The sequence below is a fragment of the Labrus bergylta genome, chromosome 21, assembly GCF_963930695.1.
Source record: "Labrus bergylta chromosome 21, fLabBer1.1, whole genome shotgun sequence".
NCBI classification, from domain to species: Eukaryota; Metazoa; Chordata; class Actinopteri; order Labriformes; family Labridae; genus Labrus; species Labrus bergylta.
Genome location: NC_089215.1, coordinates 654,596 through 671,567, shown reverse-complemented (window position 1 = coordinate 671,567; position 16,972 = coordinate 654,596). Strand labels below are relative to the sequence as shown.

Sequence of the window (16,972 nt, the reverse complement as noted above, 5' to 3'; positions counted from 1 at the left end):
AAAAGTAAACTTATCTGCTTTAATGATGTTTAATAGATGTAACATGTCAGAGATAAGGGTAAGGGTTCAGTAAAGTTTTATCTTATCTCGTCTAATTCAACCTTTCCTTCTTTATTTTTACACCATCGTTTAGGACAAAATCTGAATCAAAGATTTTATATTATATTCATGAACGCACCAGGAAGAGTTTCTGTGCAGATTAAACATATATGTTTTAAAATAACCTGAATAGGAAAACTCAACATGCATTTATGTAAAAGATAAGGAGGTGTGGTTTTGAAAGATTTGACCTCTATTTTGAAATGCGGGGGCGGAAGTGATGCTGCGGACGTGTAGGTGACTTCACTCGTCCAGGTGTGTTCGTGCCGACAGTCATGGGTCTGGTTTACTCCGAGGTAAGAACTCTAAACTGTCTGATTAATCAAAACTAACGATGTTATTAATTATAAATACAAACGTTTTAGTTTCAAAATAAACTTTAAGTTCAAAAACCAGGAGACTAAAGTAAATATAGATTCGTTTTTGGTGAAGTCTGACATGAAGAAGAGAGGTCAGATTAAACGCCTCAAATCTAAAAGATGTAAAAAGTATTTATTCCGTTTCAAACTTTGTTTACTGAAAGTTCTTTTTGAGCATTTAAAGTCCATCCAGTAAAGCATCTTTCACAGAGGATCTTTGATGTTTGGTGTCATTTTACTGTCATCAGATGTTTTCAGACTGAACAGTTCTGGGACTTTTTATCTTTCTGCTCTTACACCGCTGTGGTACCTCTTCTGAAGCAGGAACTAGTGATGTAGTCGAGACCAACACCAAGACCAAGACCAAGGCAGGACAAGACCAAGACCAAAGACTAAGACAAAAGACCAAAGACCAAGACCAAAGACCAAAGACCAAGACCAAAGACCAAGACCAAAGATCAAAGACCAAGACCAAAGACCAAAGACCAAGACCAAGACCAAGACCAGAGACCAAAGACCAAAGACCAAAGACCAAGAACAAAGACCAAAGACCAAGACCAAGACCAAGACCAAAGACCAAAGACCAAGACCAAAGATCAAAGACCAAGACCAAAGACCAAGACCAAGACCAAGACCAAAGACCAAGACCAAAGACCAAAGACCAAGACCAGAGACCAGAGACCAAGACCAAGACCAAGGCAGGACAAGACCAAGACCAAAGACCAAGAACAAAGACCAAAGACCAAGACCAAGACCAAAGATCAAGACCAAAGACCAAGACCAAGACCAAGACCAAAGACCAAAGACCAAGACCAAGACCACAGACCACAGACCACAGACAAAGACCAAAGACCAAAGACCACAGACCAAGACCAAGACCAAAGACCAAGACCAAGACCAAGACCAAAGACCAAAGACCAAAGACCAAGACCAAAGACCACAGACCACAGACCAAGACCAAAGACCAAGACCAAGACCAAAGACCAAAGAACAAGACCACAGACCACAGACCAAGACCAAAGACCAAGACCAAGACCAAAGACCAAAGACCAAAGACCAAGACCAAAGACCAAAGACCAAGACCAAAGACCACAGACCAAGACCAAGACCAAGAACAACAACAAAGACCAAAGAACAAAGAACAAAGAACAAGAACAAAGAACAAAGAACAAGACCAAGACCAAGAAAGACCAAAGACATTTTTGGTGATTAAAAAACAAGAAATGAACCAAAGTTAGCCGTCTGAAAACGTCCAGATCAAAATAGTTAAATTTTTTATAGAATTATATTGTAAATATAAAATGTTAAAAATGTGGTATCATGACGACCGAACTCGCTGATTATTCCCTCAGTAAAGAGTTTCTGTTCATGTTCAGGGGCCTCACCTGTCTGTGTTCAGGGGCCCGTTGTGTGTGTTATCAGCAGGTGAACTTGAGTTTTGCTCTCGGCTGTAATCGATGATCAGGAGAATCCAAACATGTGGAGAGAAGAATGTGAAATATTTAAGGAGTGCAGCTCCGAGATCAGAAACAGATTGAGCGTCAGCAATAGAAGTTTGAATCTTCCTCCAACTTCACTTCTCTCTCGCTTCACCTTCGCTTCGTGATGTGACCAGTCAGAGAGCGGGAAGAGACTGGTTAAACTGGTTTATGAAGGCTGTGTGTGTGTGTGTGTGTGTGTGTGTGTGTGTGTGTGTGTGTGTGTGTGTGTGTGTGTGTGTGTGTGTGTGTGTGTGTGTGTGTGTGTGTGTGTGTGTGTGTGTGTGTGTGTGTGTGTGTGTGTGTGTGTGTGTGTGTGTGTGTGTGTGTGTGTGTGTGTGTGTGTGTGTGTGTGTGGTGTTGTTTTATGCAAAGTGTGTGTACACAGGTAGTGTAAGGGGTTTTCTGCGACATCGTCCTGTTTCTCTGATGAAGTCTGTTCTCTCAAAACAGACAAGAAATAATTGAAGTGTAGCAGAGTGTGAGTCACGGGTTGAGCTCATGTTTAGGAGTACGGTGTCCCTGAGGGTTCAAACTCTGTCACTAAAACCAACAAAACCATAAATCACCTGCAGTGAAGACAACATTTGAGTTTCTTTGTTTGGTTTTGTTTGCAGCTTTTTGAGGTCTCGGGGCCACCGTACTTCTCACAACATGTTTCAAAACTCAAAATGATCAAAGTAAAATAAATGATTCTTTTAAAAAGTTTAAAGTGAAATAAATTTATTATCAGAGAAGAAACAACGAGCAAATATAGGTTAACACATCTTCCTCCTCCTCCTCCTCCTCCTCCTCCTCCTCTCTCCTCTTCCTCCTCTTCCTCCTCCTCTCTCCTCTTCCTCCTCCTCCTCCTCTCTCCTCTTCCTCCTCTTCCTCCTCCTCTCTCCCCTTCCTCCTCTCTCCTCTTCCTCCTCCTCCTCCTCTCTCCTCTTCCTCCTCTTCCTCCTCCTCTCTCCTCCTCCTCTCTCCTCTTCCTCTTCCTCCTCTTCCTCCTCTCTCCTCCTCCTCTCTCCTCTTCCTCTTCCTCCTCTTCCTCTCTCCTCCTCCTCCTCTCTCCTCCTCCTCCTCTCTCCTCTTCCTCCTCTTCCTCTCTCCTCTTCCTCCTCCTCCTCCTCTCTCCTCCTACTCTTCCTCCTCTCTCCTCCTCCTCTTCCTCCTCTTCCTCCTCCTCTCTCCTCCTCCTCCTCTCTCCTCTTCCTCCTCTTCCTCCTCCTCCTCCTCCTCCTCCTCCTCTCTCCTCCTCCTCTCTCCTCTTCCTCTTCCTCCTCCTCTCTCCTCCTCTTCCTCTTCCTCCTCCTCCTCTTCCTCCTCTCTCCTCCTCCTCTTCCTCCTCTTCCTCCTCTTCCTCCTCCTCTTCGTCCTCTCTCCTCCTCCTCCTCCTCCTCTCTCCTCCTCCTCCTCCTCTTCCTCCTCTCTCCTCCTCCTCCTCCTCCTCTCTCCTCCTCCTCCTCCTCTTCCTCCTCTTCCTTTTCTCTCCTCCTCCTCTTCCTCCTCTCTCCTCTCTCCTCTTCCTCTTCCTCCTCCTCCTCTTCCTCCTCTCTCCTCCTCCTCCTCCTCTTCCTCCTCTTCCTCCTCCTCTTCCTCCTCTCTCCTCCTCTTCCTCCTCTTCCTCCTCCTCTCTCCTCCTCTCTCCTCCTCTTCCTCCTCTTCCTCCTCCTCTTCCTCCTCTCTCCTCCTCTTCCTCCTCTTCCTCCTCCTCTCTCCTCCTCTCTCCTCCTCTTCCTCCTCTTCCTCCTCCTCTTCGTCCTCTCTCCTCCTCCTCCTCTTCCTCCTCTTCCTCCTCCTCCTCTCTCCTCCTCTTCCTCCTCTTCCTCCTCCTCTCTCCTCCTCTCTCCTCCTCTTCCTCCTCCTCCTCCTCTTCCTCCCTCTCAGCCGGCCTGTCAGTCAGCGTACGATGGAGACGTCCATCAGCTGTATCAGGTCTTGAAGAAGGATCCGACTGACCTAAACATCCAGGAGGAGCACAACGGGGACACCCCTGTCATTGCGGCCTGTCGCCACGGCAACCTGAGGGTGGTCGAGTACCTGCTGAAGAACGGGGCCGACGTCCACCTGACCAATAAGGTGTGTGTTCACCCGCTGACGTCAGGACGATGTGACCACCTTTCATCTTGTGTTTCTAAAGTATAGTGTGTGTGTGTGTGTGTGTGTGTGTGTGTGTGTGTGTGTGTCTGTGTCTGTGTGTGTGTGTGTGGGGTGCGTGTGTGTGTGTTACAGAAGCAGAGGAACTGTCTTCACTACGTGTCCAGGAGAAGTTTCTCTCTGATGGATTATCTCATGATCGCCATCCTGATGCCCATCCTGCTGCTCGGATACTTCCTCATGGTACGTCAGGGCGCCGAGATGAACGCGCTGGTCAACCTCGACCCCGACCCAACGACCTTAACTCTGCCTGGCGTGTAATACTGGAGGATACCTCTAGAGGGCGCCAGAGAGCTCAGGCAGTTTACACCTACCTGATGTGCGGGACGTGAACTACAAACTGGGGACACTCGAGGAGGTCATTGTTGTGTTAGGGTGACCATACGTCCTGATTTGCCCGGGACCGTCCTGTTTTCAAGCTCTGTGTCCCGAGTCCCCACAAATATAAAGTGCTAACACGTCCCGGTTTTGAAAAGTCCCTGTCCTGGTTTTAACCAAAACAACACACCATGCTAACATCACTGATTTGTCTATATTACCAAAACTGCTAGCTGTTCTAACCGATAGAAAAACATCACAAATGCACCACGAGGTAAAGCTTAACCCTGATTGGTCCGTTCATGTGTCAATCAATCTCGCAGTTGCTAGTGTCGCTTAGCTAGCCTAGCTTATCATGCTAACAGGAGCTGCTGCGTAACGACAGGTAGCTCATGGTATGCTAAGCTAGCGTTTGAGTCCAGTAGTTCCTCATTATTAATGGTCCTCATTGTACTTCAGCAGTGTCCCATGAATCTGACAGTTATTATAAAGATGTGTTTGTGTTGTAGCTGCAGAAACAGAGGCAGCACGCGGCTCTGATGAAGGCGGTCCTGAGCAGCGAAGTCAACGTTGATGCCGTCGACTACGTGAGTGAACATTTCTCTGATAATCTTGATTTCTACTCGGCCTCTGTCCTCGATGACTGGACTTCATACTTTGTGTATTTCATGCGTTCTTTGTCTTGTGAGCAGAAAGGAAACACAGCTCTTCATTACGTCTGTCAGAGGAAAAACCATCGTGTGGTTCCTCTGCTGCTGGAAAGGAACGCCAACGCGAACATTAGAAATAAAGTAAGTCAAAAAATATACAGAGAAAACAAACGCTCCTCTGCGGTATGATGAGGAGAAGTGTTCAGTGTGAATCCTGACCTCCTCATCATCGTCGTCTTCTTCTTCTACAGGACGGAGAAACGCCGCTGGACATCGCCACCAGGCTGAAGTTTAAAAAGATCATTATCCTGCTGAAGAAGACACACTGACAGGAAATCAACGTCACTGTAAATCTTATTTTATTGTCTCAAATGTTACTTCAGAAAGATTTCAATGTGTAGAAAAACAGAGCTAACACTTTTCAAATGTTAATCTTAAAGGAGCAGTATGTAACTCTGACCCCTAGTGTTTAAAACGGGCACTGCAGTCTAAATTCTAAACATCATAGAGAGCTGTCTCCCCCCCCCCTCCTCTCTAGAGTGGATGCTCACTCAGGTCACCATGTGGTGGACTCTGAAGCTTCAGTGTTTATCCAGCTCTGCATGGGTCTGTAAACCTTTCTGTGTTCTAACCTCTCTCCATTTTTCAAAAGCATCTCCAATATTGATCCTAGTTTGAGCACGTTTCTGCTCGTGGAGCTTATTAGAAACATGCAGAGGCTTTTTAGGTCGGGTACAATCACTTCTATCTGAACCACTTCTCTTGACCGCTTCCATCACTGCAACACCTGTTGACCTGATAACTGCTCTCTTATCTGACAAACCGAGGGGCGTCTCAACAGTGTTTAAGATCAAGACAAACAGCAGACATACTGTCACAAACAGAGCTATGCTAACATTTACCTTAAGTCTTTGTGCTACGCTAGGCTAACAATTGGTCACTGGTCTTGTGTTTTGAGATAAGAGAGGAGTTTACTTCTGTGTCAGTTTGCACACCATGTTTCCACTGCATCAGAGCAAGAAACCTTTAATATAATGTTTCTCATGCTATTTTATTCACACCCAATCAACAAGCACTTTTTTGAAGTTACAAAAGGGCTAATAACAGCCCGAGTTAAGCTTTAAAGGGCTCATATTAATGTCCTTTTCAGTAAATTTAAATAAGTCTCAGAACTTCCAAAACATGTCTGTGAAGATTGTTAGAGCCATTATTGGTAGTTCTGTTGGTTGGAATGACCACTGGATGGCCCCGTTAGCCCAGGGAGCTAAATGGTATTTAAAATATGCTGATTAGCAGCAGGTGTTGTGCACAATTTGAGGTTAATGGTTTTTGACTGTGGCACATTGTGTCAAGACCATAAAAAGTAATTAATTATGTGTTTTGAGTAACCAGATATTTTGATGAAATAAATTAATTGATTGACATATCCAACATGAGCTTTATAAACCCCTCTATTTCAGCCCTGCTCAGAACAGGCTGTTTCTTTGTCTGTACCTTTAAATATGTAAATTAGCTGTGTCTGACCACGCCCCCCTCTCTGGAAGGCCTTGGGTGTACTCGGGCTTTCTCGCTCCATGTCCTATTGTTTACGGTGAGAAGGCAGACTCAGAGGGCAGAACAAACACCTAGCTGTGGGAGTGTCACCCACCTGGGGGAGGGGCTACTGCCCTTTGTGATGTCATGAAGGGAAAATCTCCAAACAGCCTGTTTGAGCACACATTTTCTGAAAAGTGGAGCAGGCAGAAGACGGAGAGGATGGACTTTTCTCGTCATTGGGGGATTTGTAGACATATATTAATGTTAGAGACACATGGTGGATTTTGTATATGTGACCTTTAAAGTAAAGCCGTGAAGAAGGAGATGTGCCAGCGATTTTCTATCTGTGTCTCTGAGAGAGAGAAAAAGTAAAAAGGTGTAAATGAACATTTCAAATGACGGCTTTATGTGTCTGATTTGTTAATAAAATATATAAACGACAAACAAGTCTTTTCGATAATTGAGATTTATTTATGAAGAGTTTGATTAAAATCAGTTTCACGTTCATAACAAACACATCAGATGAAACAAAATAAAATGCGTTGCTGATATTATTTTAAAGCCACAGTCGGTGATCTTAATGTTTAGAAACATTAGCCCCGCCCACCTCAATTCAACCTGCGTGATTGGATGCTGCTGTCCCTCCAAATGACTGACAGGTCTTTATATCAACATAACTATATATTTGGTGGCGTTGTTTAAAGTCGTATCATTGTTTTTGATTGCTACCATTAGCAAACTACCATGCTAATGCTAACTTTAGCATTCTTCTAACTTTAGGGCTTTCAGTCGGCAATTTTTTAAACTACACCACTTAAAAACACTCGAGCTACAGAGACAGCCGGATTAGTCCGTTTAATACTTCTACCGTACTTTTCTCAGCATACGAGCACCCAGGGACATATTATGGATGTGGAAACAGCGGTGGAGGCGGAGCCCCGTTCATTCATATGAAAGCTGCTCAGTGACCCATGAAGAATAAAAAGTCAGACTCCAGCGTTTAGAAGAACCCGGACCTTTCCGCGTTCTGGGACCATGGAGCATGAACACTTTGAGTCTCTGATCTGCGTTTATTATGTCGACAAAAATATCCCTGATTTGCCTTCAGTTGCATTTTACAACTTTTAGGATGTAATGATGAATTTTAGCTTACAGGAAAAAGTCTATTTTGGGCCCAATGGCATCACGTGACGCTGCAGTACCAGGATCGACCACCAGGTAAAAATGTCTTTAACGGCCGGCGCACTTCCTGAGGTCTTGGATACACTCCCTTTGAGCTCATACCTATCTGGACCTTCTCCCTGTTGACCTATAACGTCACAAACCAAACAATCGACAAACATGCTAGCAAGCGGCTAACCGCTAACACTCTCCATGTTGATATCTTCGTCTTGTTTTCTTCTACATATTTATGCTCGTAGACTTCCGGGTCAAAGCCTTGCACGGGATCTGTGGAGTATGCTCAGAACGCCCATTCCAGTTTGGGTCTGATTGAGGTGTAAACATTGAAGAGTAAATCGACCCCCAACCAAGTTACCCAGGTGTGTTAGTCCAACTTTAATAAATTCATATAAGTAGGATTTCAGTCAGATTAACATGTTTGCTATCAATCCACTTTTTAACATCTAAATCTAAAACTGAGTTTCGACCAATCAGCAGCCTCGGAGCTGACACTGCAGTTCCTCAAACAGCCTTCAAGTGCTACTGTTATCAAACTGACTGTGTTTGAGTAAATAAAATAAAATAAAAGACGTTCTGACATCCAGCAGAAAGTTTGATTCCTCACAGGTTGAACACAAAAACAAACCTACACATATTTAATGAGGCTGTGACACTGTTTCGTGTTTCTGCAGGTCACATGACAGTTTAGAGTTAATAAAAAACAAATAGTGTCTAAAAAGTTTAAAATAATTCACATGTCTAATGTTTACAAACATTTTCCGACAGCAGCTTTGTTTCTGAGCTCAGCAGTTTACAGAACAGAGCTGGTTAACACTGAAGTATACGGGTGTAACGATACCTCTCGATACATTTAAAAATAAAAACAAATAAAGGACGATTTAAATCGATTAGACAAAAAAAATATGCAATACTCATTTTTAACCAGTAGAGGGCGTAGATGCTTTTGGCTTCTCTTGATTAACGCCAGTAGCTGAAGAAGAGAGGCGTAAAAGTAACATAAAATATATATATTAACCATTTTACTGCCAAAGAGTTGTAATAAAAGAATCCTGATTATCCAAATAATCGACTTCAATCTAATTTTTTGGAATAAAAATCGTATCGTGAGTTGAGCGTATCGTTACACCCTGATTGAAGTACAGTACATATACATGAAGAAAGAGTAAAACAAAGTGGCTTAAAATGGGAAAACTCAAGTAAAGTCATGCGCGCACACACACACACACACACACACACACACACACACACACACACACACACACACACACACACACACTCTCACACACACACACATACACACACACATCTATAAAATGCACTTGTTAAATTTACTTATTAAAACCTTAAAAGTTGTTCATACTGTTCCCCTTTCACATAAAGCTGTGGTACCCTAATTGTACTATAGGTGTGCACATGATCACAGTATCACACACACACACACACACACACACACAAACACACAGAGTAAGTATGGCGCCCTCTAGCGGTGTTCCTGCAGCAGCTTCAGGATGCTTGGAAACATCTGCTCTGGAGCGTCCAAGCCCCAAATGAAATCCAGATGATCCCAGTGATCGATGTGCTTATGGAAGACCAGGTTGGTCACCTGCAGACAGACAGGTGAGACAGACAGGTGAGACAGACAGACAGGTGAGACAGACAGATTAGCTTATTAGGAACCTTTATTGGGTCATCCACCCAAACTGTTTCTGAAGATCCATCAGGTCTGCCTTTAGTCTTTACCACATGCTGATGAACAGAGAGGGCGGAGGGTGGTAGCTTCCTGCAGTTGGGTCGGATCAAGGTCGGCTCTTGTTCTTACTCCAAACAAACCGCACCCGAGTCCGGAAACTAGAACTGAGACCTGAGTCCCACCTTTTCAAGCGGTCTCTGTACAGTTCGTCTGCACCAGCACAAACAAACCGCACTAACTGGGCATGCAGCTGCAGTTCCTCTGATGTCCACCAGGTGCTGCTGCGATCACACTGACTGTGTTAAGTTACTCTGTGTGTTCTGGTTCTGCTCGGACTCACCTGAGTGAGGAGGATGGCCACGTCTTTGGGGTCCGCCAGCGTATCCTGTCCCCCCGAGAAGAGAGCGGTGGGGACCTTCATGTCCTGGACGCGGTACACAGGGGGGGTGGACTGAGGGGGGGCGGGACACATGAGGACAGACAGGAAGTGAGCAGATAATTCAGAGGTTGGTCATAACTGACTCCACAGGGTCTAAAAACTTTTTTATCTACAGATACAGATGTGCACATGAAGGTCTCTCAGGTGTGATCAGAGCAGGTACGGGGGCGGGCTCACCTGGTTGTAGTGCTTCATGTTTCCTGCAACTCCAAAGTCATAGGCACTCAGCCGTCCTCCGTGAACGGCCTGAAACAACAACAACAACAACAACAAACTCAGGCTTTGAGTGACCTCAGTGTGCTCAGACAAAAACAAAAAAGTTTCCGATGTATCTTTGGTGCGATGAATGTTTGATAAGAATAGAAAGACATTAAAGGCAGGGTTGGTCATTCCCTCAGTGCTCCGTCTACACCCGCCCCCTCCTCTCTGTTCTCCCTCTAAAGCCACGCCCCCTCACTTACATGCACGAGCACCGTTGGTCCAGAAGCCGACCTCAGCTCATCGCTTTGAGTGTGAGCTAGTGGACGCAAGAGGTAGAGAACGAGCAGGGAGACAGGGACGCGTCTGATTGGTTCATCAGATTGGTACCTCGAGGCAGAGATTGGTTGAAGTTTTTACAGACTTACAAACTGAAACAGATGATGGATTCTGTTTGTTCCTTTTTCAGAGAACATGAGTTATTAATTTCTGTCAGGACCTAAAGACAATTTACACCAAAATCTTAAAAAGTGGATCTGGAGGAAATGACCGACCCTGACTTTAAAGAGTGAAGAAGCTGAATGATGTCGGTTTAAAAAGCAGGAAAGCCAGAAGAAAACTGAAGTGATGAACTGATAGAGCCGCCAGCTGTCAGCGCGTGTGTGTGTGTGTGTGTGAGAGTGTGTGTGTTACCTGGGACCAGTGGACCATGTTCTGCACTGAGGTTCCTGCAGGACAGTGTGTGGTGTAGACTGGAGTGCGAGTCTGCACAGAGACAAAAAAAAAAAAGATTTCTGAACTTCTCTCTGCCTTCATTCATATAAAAGTTAAACCATTTTTTATTACTTTCAGCTCAGGAGCTTATAGGCTCCCCCCCCTCCTCTTCTAGGAGCAAAAGCTCTACATTTGCTTGAATCCATGTTTCCCACTTTTGTTTTTTGGCTGCCCTTATCTGCATGCAGCCACAGGCGTTCCCAGATGTTTTTCCCCCCACATGCATTCAGACGCCGGCCGATCCTACAGGGCGCTGCGTCTCTGTGTGACCCGGCCCGAGTTTTAAAACAAAACAGCGTCTGATTCTCACCACGTTGAGGTTTTTCTCGTCGAAGCCACAGAGGATGAAGAAGATGTTTCCACACAGCTCTCTGAGCTTCGTCTTCCCACACACGTGTTCCGCAAACCACTCGATCATGTGACTCTGAGGCATGAAGTCCTGCTTACCAAACAGGTCCTGAGGGAAAATACAAACACAACGTCATGACATCATCTATACATCATCATGACATCATCTATACATCATCATGACATCGTTAGCGGGCGATTCATCACGTGTTAATGACTCATTATCGTTGGTTCAGTTCTCACCCAGATGAGGAACTCGGGCAGGACAGACAGTTTGGTCATCGGGCTCTCGGTGAACTCGACGGTCGCTACAGGAGCCAAACCGAAGTACAGTTTGATCTTACTGGCGAGGTCAGGCAGCGAGGAGAACGCCATGAATGCTGGGAAATGAAACAGAGAGATGGACGAGCATGAAAACAGAGCAAGGTGGTCGACATCTCCTGTGTGTGTGTGTGTGTGTGTGTGTGTGTGTGTGTGTGTGTGTGTGTGTGTGTGTGTGTGTGTGTGTGTGTGTGTGTGTGTGTGTGTGTGTGTGTGTGTGTGTGTGTGTGTGTGCGTTACCTATTGTGGTCCCCTGAGAGTGTCCGATGTAGTAGATCTGTTCCTGACCCGTCACCTTCAGGATGTAGTCTACAGAAGCCGGGAGATCCTTCAGAGCCATCTCGTCATGACTACACACACACACACACACACACACACACACACACACACACACACACACACACACACACAGGTGTTGTGATGTCACACAGGTGTTGTGATGTCATTAAAGTGTCATCCTGCTGTCCAGGTGTCCTTACCTGAACCTCCAGAATTCGTCCTGCTCCGGTCTGAGGTTCTTGTGTTTCCTGGACCAGGTGTTTCCTCGGCTGTTTCCGAGCCACACGTCGTACCCGGCGTCAGCGAGCACGTAGCCCAGACTGGAGTTAGGAGGGTTAGTGATCCAGTTACTGCCCGCAGCCAGGAGGCCGTGCTGCAGGTAGACGACCGGGCGCACACCTAAGGACACACACACACAGGACATTTAAAGACACACACACACACACAGGAGGCCGTGCTGCAGGTCCACCTTCTAATGGTTTGCAGTGTGCAGATTATCTGGACAAATGAGCGAGCTTCAGTGAAACTGCGGCTCCGCCTCTTCAGTGATGTGGTTAAGGGGAACCTAAACTTCATGTCTTAGTTTAAAAATAAAGCTGAGCTGCAGTCAGCTGACAGAATCATGTGGGACAAAGTTTAACTTTCACTTCCTGTTCAGAATTTTTTTAAACAGCATACAAAACTAAGTCCAAACTTCCGGGGGGTCATTGAACACACCGTTCAGAGGTTCAAACGCCTCTGTGACGTCTCTCCTTCACTATGAATGTTACTGAGACGTTAGAAGTGACCCCGCCTCTGTGCCGCCATCAGAGGGAGGACAGGAGGAGTGTGTGTGTGTGTGTGTGTGTGTGTGTTCGTGTGACCTGTGGTGGGTTTGAGTCCCTGTGGGATTCTGTTGACGGTCAGGATGTATCCGTCCTCCGTCACCACCTCGTGCTCCTCTGCAGGGTAGCCCCACCGCCTGATGATCTCTGACTGCACACACACACACACACACACACACACACACACACACACACACACACACACACACACACACAGACACACACACACACACACACACACACACACACACACACACAGATGTTAGGACACAGTGCGTGACCTGGTCACCTGAGAGGCAGAGCGGAGGGTTAGAAACACCCTGACGACCTCTGATAAGAGGAACAAAGGTCAAAGTGGGCGGAGCTCCGTAATCTGGTTCCTCACGCACAGCAGAGCTCAACTCAACTTAGCGGCTTTTTGTGTATATTGTGTGTATATTGTGTGTATATTGTGTGTACTCACAATGTTCATGTGTACTTCAGGGTCCAGCTGCTCTCGTACATCAAAGCGTCGGTGGGCATCGGAGAGTCTGTGAGCAGACGGGCTGCTGTCTGCCGGAACGGAGAGCAAAAACACACACACCAACACACACAGCATCGTCTGTCTGACACACACACACACACACACACACACACACACACACACACACACACACACACACACACACACACACACACACACACACACACACACACACACACACACACACACACACACACACACACACACACCCTGTCATTAAACTGATGTAAATAAACATTAAAGTGACACATCGTCATCAGGGATTTAAGGAAGTGAGGTTTATTAAACTATAATTTCCACACCCTGCCACTGAGTCCTTGAACACACCTCGACCTGGATCAGGTCTGCCGCGACGCGCCGGACTGATAACCTCAGTGACTGTCGGACTTTGATCGCCTGGTGTCATCCTGCTCCTAAACATTCAGACCTACTTCAGAGACTTCAGAGGTCAGAGGTCAAAGACACCCAAACTCCACAAACACACCTGTAGTAGGTTTTGGGTGTTGTCCCAGATGACTCTAGTAAAATCTAACAATACCTGTTACCACGGCAACAAAACCAAGAAGTTTAAGCCGTTTTCACACTCCTGAAAAACTCCTGCACACTGGTACCAAAACGTTGCCAATGTTTGTGTACTAGCTGCTGATTGGAGAACGCGCCCTCGGCTGAATCATGACTCAGCGTATTTGAGTCCGTTTGATTTCCACACTTCAATCAAACACGATGTTTAACTGATTATTCACACAAATAAAAACCAACAGATCAGAGAGTACAGAGATCAGCTGATGTGGTTTAAAACAGAGAACAGTGAGGATGGGCCAGAGAGAGAGAGAGGGGGGGGGGGGGGCGAGATAAAGCAGAACTTCTTCTCTGTGTGAAAGTGAAGAGGAGATTTCTTCAGAGCGGTGACTCAGCAGTTTTGTGTCATATGATTGATTTTCTTTCGCGTGTTTCTTCCTCATGTCTTAACGATTTCATTGTGTTTAGGATCAACTGTTACGGTGGGTTAGGGTTACAGGACTGTGTTACCTAAGTGACGTCCTGGGTCTAGGAACTACAAATCCCACAATCCTTTGCAAATGACACCTCTTTTAATTTGTAAACATAACTTTAGTCATTCTGTTACAACACGTGTTGTACTATCTTGTAGTTTGTGTTGTTGAATATAGAAACTACATTCACTGACAAGGCTATTTCCTGTTAGCTCACTAGCTAGCCCGCTAGCATAACTATCTGTTCTCATTCGACGCCAAAGAGGCGGGAAACATTGCCGTGGTATTGTGACAGCGAGCTCTACCAATCAGAGACGCCGCTGTGACTCTCTGTGATCGTGGGTAGTGTAGTTCTTTTCCCCAATATCATTAATAAACCGTGTTCGTTATATCAGACGAACTCGTGTCTCCTACGTAAACCATCGTCTCACACTCAGGTCGCTCGTGGTCAGTCTACCTGTGATGGTGATGACATCATGGCTAATAATCAAATCCACTATGGAGATTATTAATGGGGATTTTCACTTCTTGAACCCCATTGCCCAACATTAAGTACCTAAGACTTTTTTTTCTATTTTTGTTGCCATGGTAACCAAACAGGTCCTGATATCATGAAAACCTCATGCTGAAAACCGACGAGTCGAGTCGTCGACCCTGCAGCTTTGTTAAGAACACGTCTGGATGTGTGTTGATTTATCAGTGTTATTTCAAAGGTGTGTGTGTGTGTGTGTGTGTGTGTGTGTGTGTGTGTGTGTGTGTGTGTGTTCAGGGTTACACACACACATTATCTGTTCTGTCCCAGGTGGTTTACCTGCTCTGACTCAGACCAATGAGGGTCCAACTGTTCACTCTGTCCAGACTCAGAAACAAACAGAGACTCTTTTTTAAGGTCAAACTTTAAAAAATGTTTGTGATTTAAAGTTTGAATAACGTCCTTTGATGCTGTGATGAAGTGATGTCATCACGTGGGACGCCCTGACCAATGATTTAATGGGAACATTTGGATGATAAATCTGAGTCTCTATCCGCTGAGACGATGCGTTCACTGACCGCACCGTGAAGCGTTCGAATCAAAATGAATAAAACTGGATTTTCTGAATGACCTTTCATACGTCTCGTTTGGATTTCTCTGAAACATTTCATTCTTCTTTTTAGAGACGTTTTGTAACGCCGACCTTCCTCCTGCTGACAGACGAGTTTTAACCCCTCATCTGCCAAATTCATGGGAGACGGCAAATGGACTTTTACCTGCAGGTCACACCTGTAAGTGAAGTGACCATCAAAGGTAAATAATCCATTCCTACACATTCACACGCCGGAGACAAAGAGGCGGGAGCAACTTGGGGTTCAGTGCCTTGCTCAAGTGCACCTCAGCTGTGCTCAGGAATCGAACTGGCACCTCTTCAGATACCAGACTAATATCCAGAATTCAGTCCTGCTTGAGACAACGTGCCGGAGTTTGTCTGTAATATTTTGTAGACTAAAAAAAACACAAAAAAATAAATAACCCAACATTAACTATCTAGGACTTCTATTTTTTGTTGCCATGGTAACCAAACAGGTTTCTGCAAATTCATTTCAAGTGAAAAATTCTGATACAGCCGGTTCAAGACCCGGCTGATGTGATGTAAAAATGTAGTCCTACTTATATTTACATTCAGTAAATATAGATATTGTAAATCCAGACATGACAACTTTTTTTACTTTTTATTTTTAACATCTGGTTTCTATCAGCGAGCAGTTTTTAAGTCTCTTCTTGGAGCTCTTAAGTTTCTGTTTGAACATGTTTTCACACATCTCTCTGTTTCAAAGTGTGACATGTCAGTCAGTCTCTGAGCAGTCTGAACTCTTTACCATAACTCACCTTGATGAATGTTTCCTACCTGCACAGGTCATCCTGTTATTTCTCTGAAGCTAAAATAAATCAAGTGTCTGCAGAGAGAGAACATGATGTTCAGTCTGTTTCCTGACTGCTCTGAAACGATTTGAAAAAGCTGACATCAGCGTTACTTCATGTATCGACCTGTTTTCTGCCTCTTCTCGGGTTTTAAGTTGTTTTAAACACGTTGTTGAGTCTTTTCTTTGACCTGTCTGCTGCTGTTATCTTGTTTTTAAGCTCTTTTTCTGTAACTTTCTGTTTTCTGTTTGTTGTTTCTGCAGGTTTCAGTTTGTGTCTCGCAGTTTAAACATCAGTAAAAACTCGTTTGCTGTATTAAATGTGTAATAAATATTCTACAACAAGCAGCAGAACGACCAAACAAAGAACAGAAACTCTTTAAAGTTGAAGTTCTCGCGATATTTAACACTTTATTCTCCACATGAAGCGTTCAGGTGCTGCAGAGTTCATAACAGGTTAATAAGGTCATTAAACACTCACCTGTCCGCTGCAGCTGTTTGATAATGTTTCACTCAAATGTCCCGATTATCAGCTGACTGTTTGTCCGCGGGCGGATGCGCTGCTGTGACGTCAGAGGGCGGACCTCCTCCGCGATTGGTCGATCGAGCTCCTCAGTGTTAACTGTTTGATGTCCGCTGATCGATACTTTGATTCTTTTCTAAGTAATCGATTAACCTCTGTTAGAAAATCAACAAAGATCGATTAGATACACAAAACGGACCGAGATGAAAAAACTGCTGAGTCATGCAAAAAAAAAAACACAACAGAGATTTTCAAATTAAAACATTATAAAGAAATAATAATAATGGAAAATAAATTAGCCTACTGTTAAAAAAACATAAACCAAAAATGAATAATTAATTTAGCTAGGGTTAGGAAATCAAATTAATGTAAGGAAATGTATTAAATTTGTATTTCAACTT

At 44.7% G+C, this 16,972-nt stretch overlaps 2 protein-coding genes across 4 annotated transcripts; one reads left to right on the top strand and one right to left on the bottom strand.

Moving 5' to 3' along the window:
* The first annotated feature begins 341 nt into the window (after positions 1-341).
* ankrd22 (ankyrin repeat domain 22) lies at positions 342-7,034 on the top strand. The gene is made up of 6 exons (XM_020657623.3): positions 342-395; positions 3,809-4,000; positions 4,154-4,261; positions 4,906-4,983; positions 5,089-5,187; positions 5,298-7,034. Exons 1-6 carry the CDS (start codon positions 375-377, stop codon positions 5,373-5,375), a joined length of 576 nt encoding a protein of 191 aa, XP_020513279.2. The 5' UTR covers positions 342-374; the 3' UTR covers positions 5,376-7,034.
* A 1,085-nt stretch (positions 7,035-8,119) lies between these two features.
* On the bottom strand, positions 8,120-16,674 carry lipf (lipase, gastric). Of its 3 annotated transcripts, none has more exons than XM_020657609.3 (11): positions 16,530-16,674; positions 13,101-13,242; positions 12,677-12,788; positions 12,014-12,212; positions 11,775-11,884; positions 11,457-11,593; positions 11,176-11,322; positions 10,785-10,856; positions 10,071-10,139; positions 9,795-9,905; positions 8,120-9,367 (listed from the first exon to the last, which is right to left on the bottom strand). In XM_020657609.3, the coding sequence occupies exons 2-11, from the start codon at positions 13,233-13,235 to the stop codon at positions 9,245-9,247; spliced, it is 1,215 nt and encodes a 404-aa protein (XP_020513265.2). In that variant the 5' UTR covers positions 13,236-13,242; positions 16,530-16,674; the 3' UTR covers positions 8,120-9,244. The 3 variants fall into 3 exon arrangements, with proteins under 3 accessions (XP_020513265.2, XP_065805519.1, XP_065805518.1); XM_065949447.1 differs by having other exon boundaries at positions 13,101-13,238; positions 16,530-16,666; XM_065949446.1 differs by lacking the exon at positions 16,530-16,674 and adding an exon at positions 13,463-13,573.
* Positions 16,675-16,972: the final 298 nt, after the last annotated feature.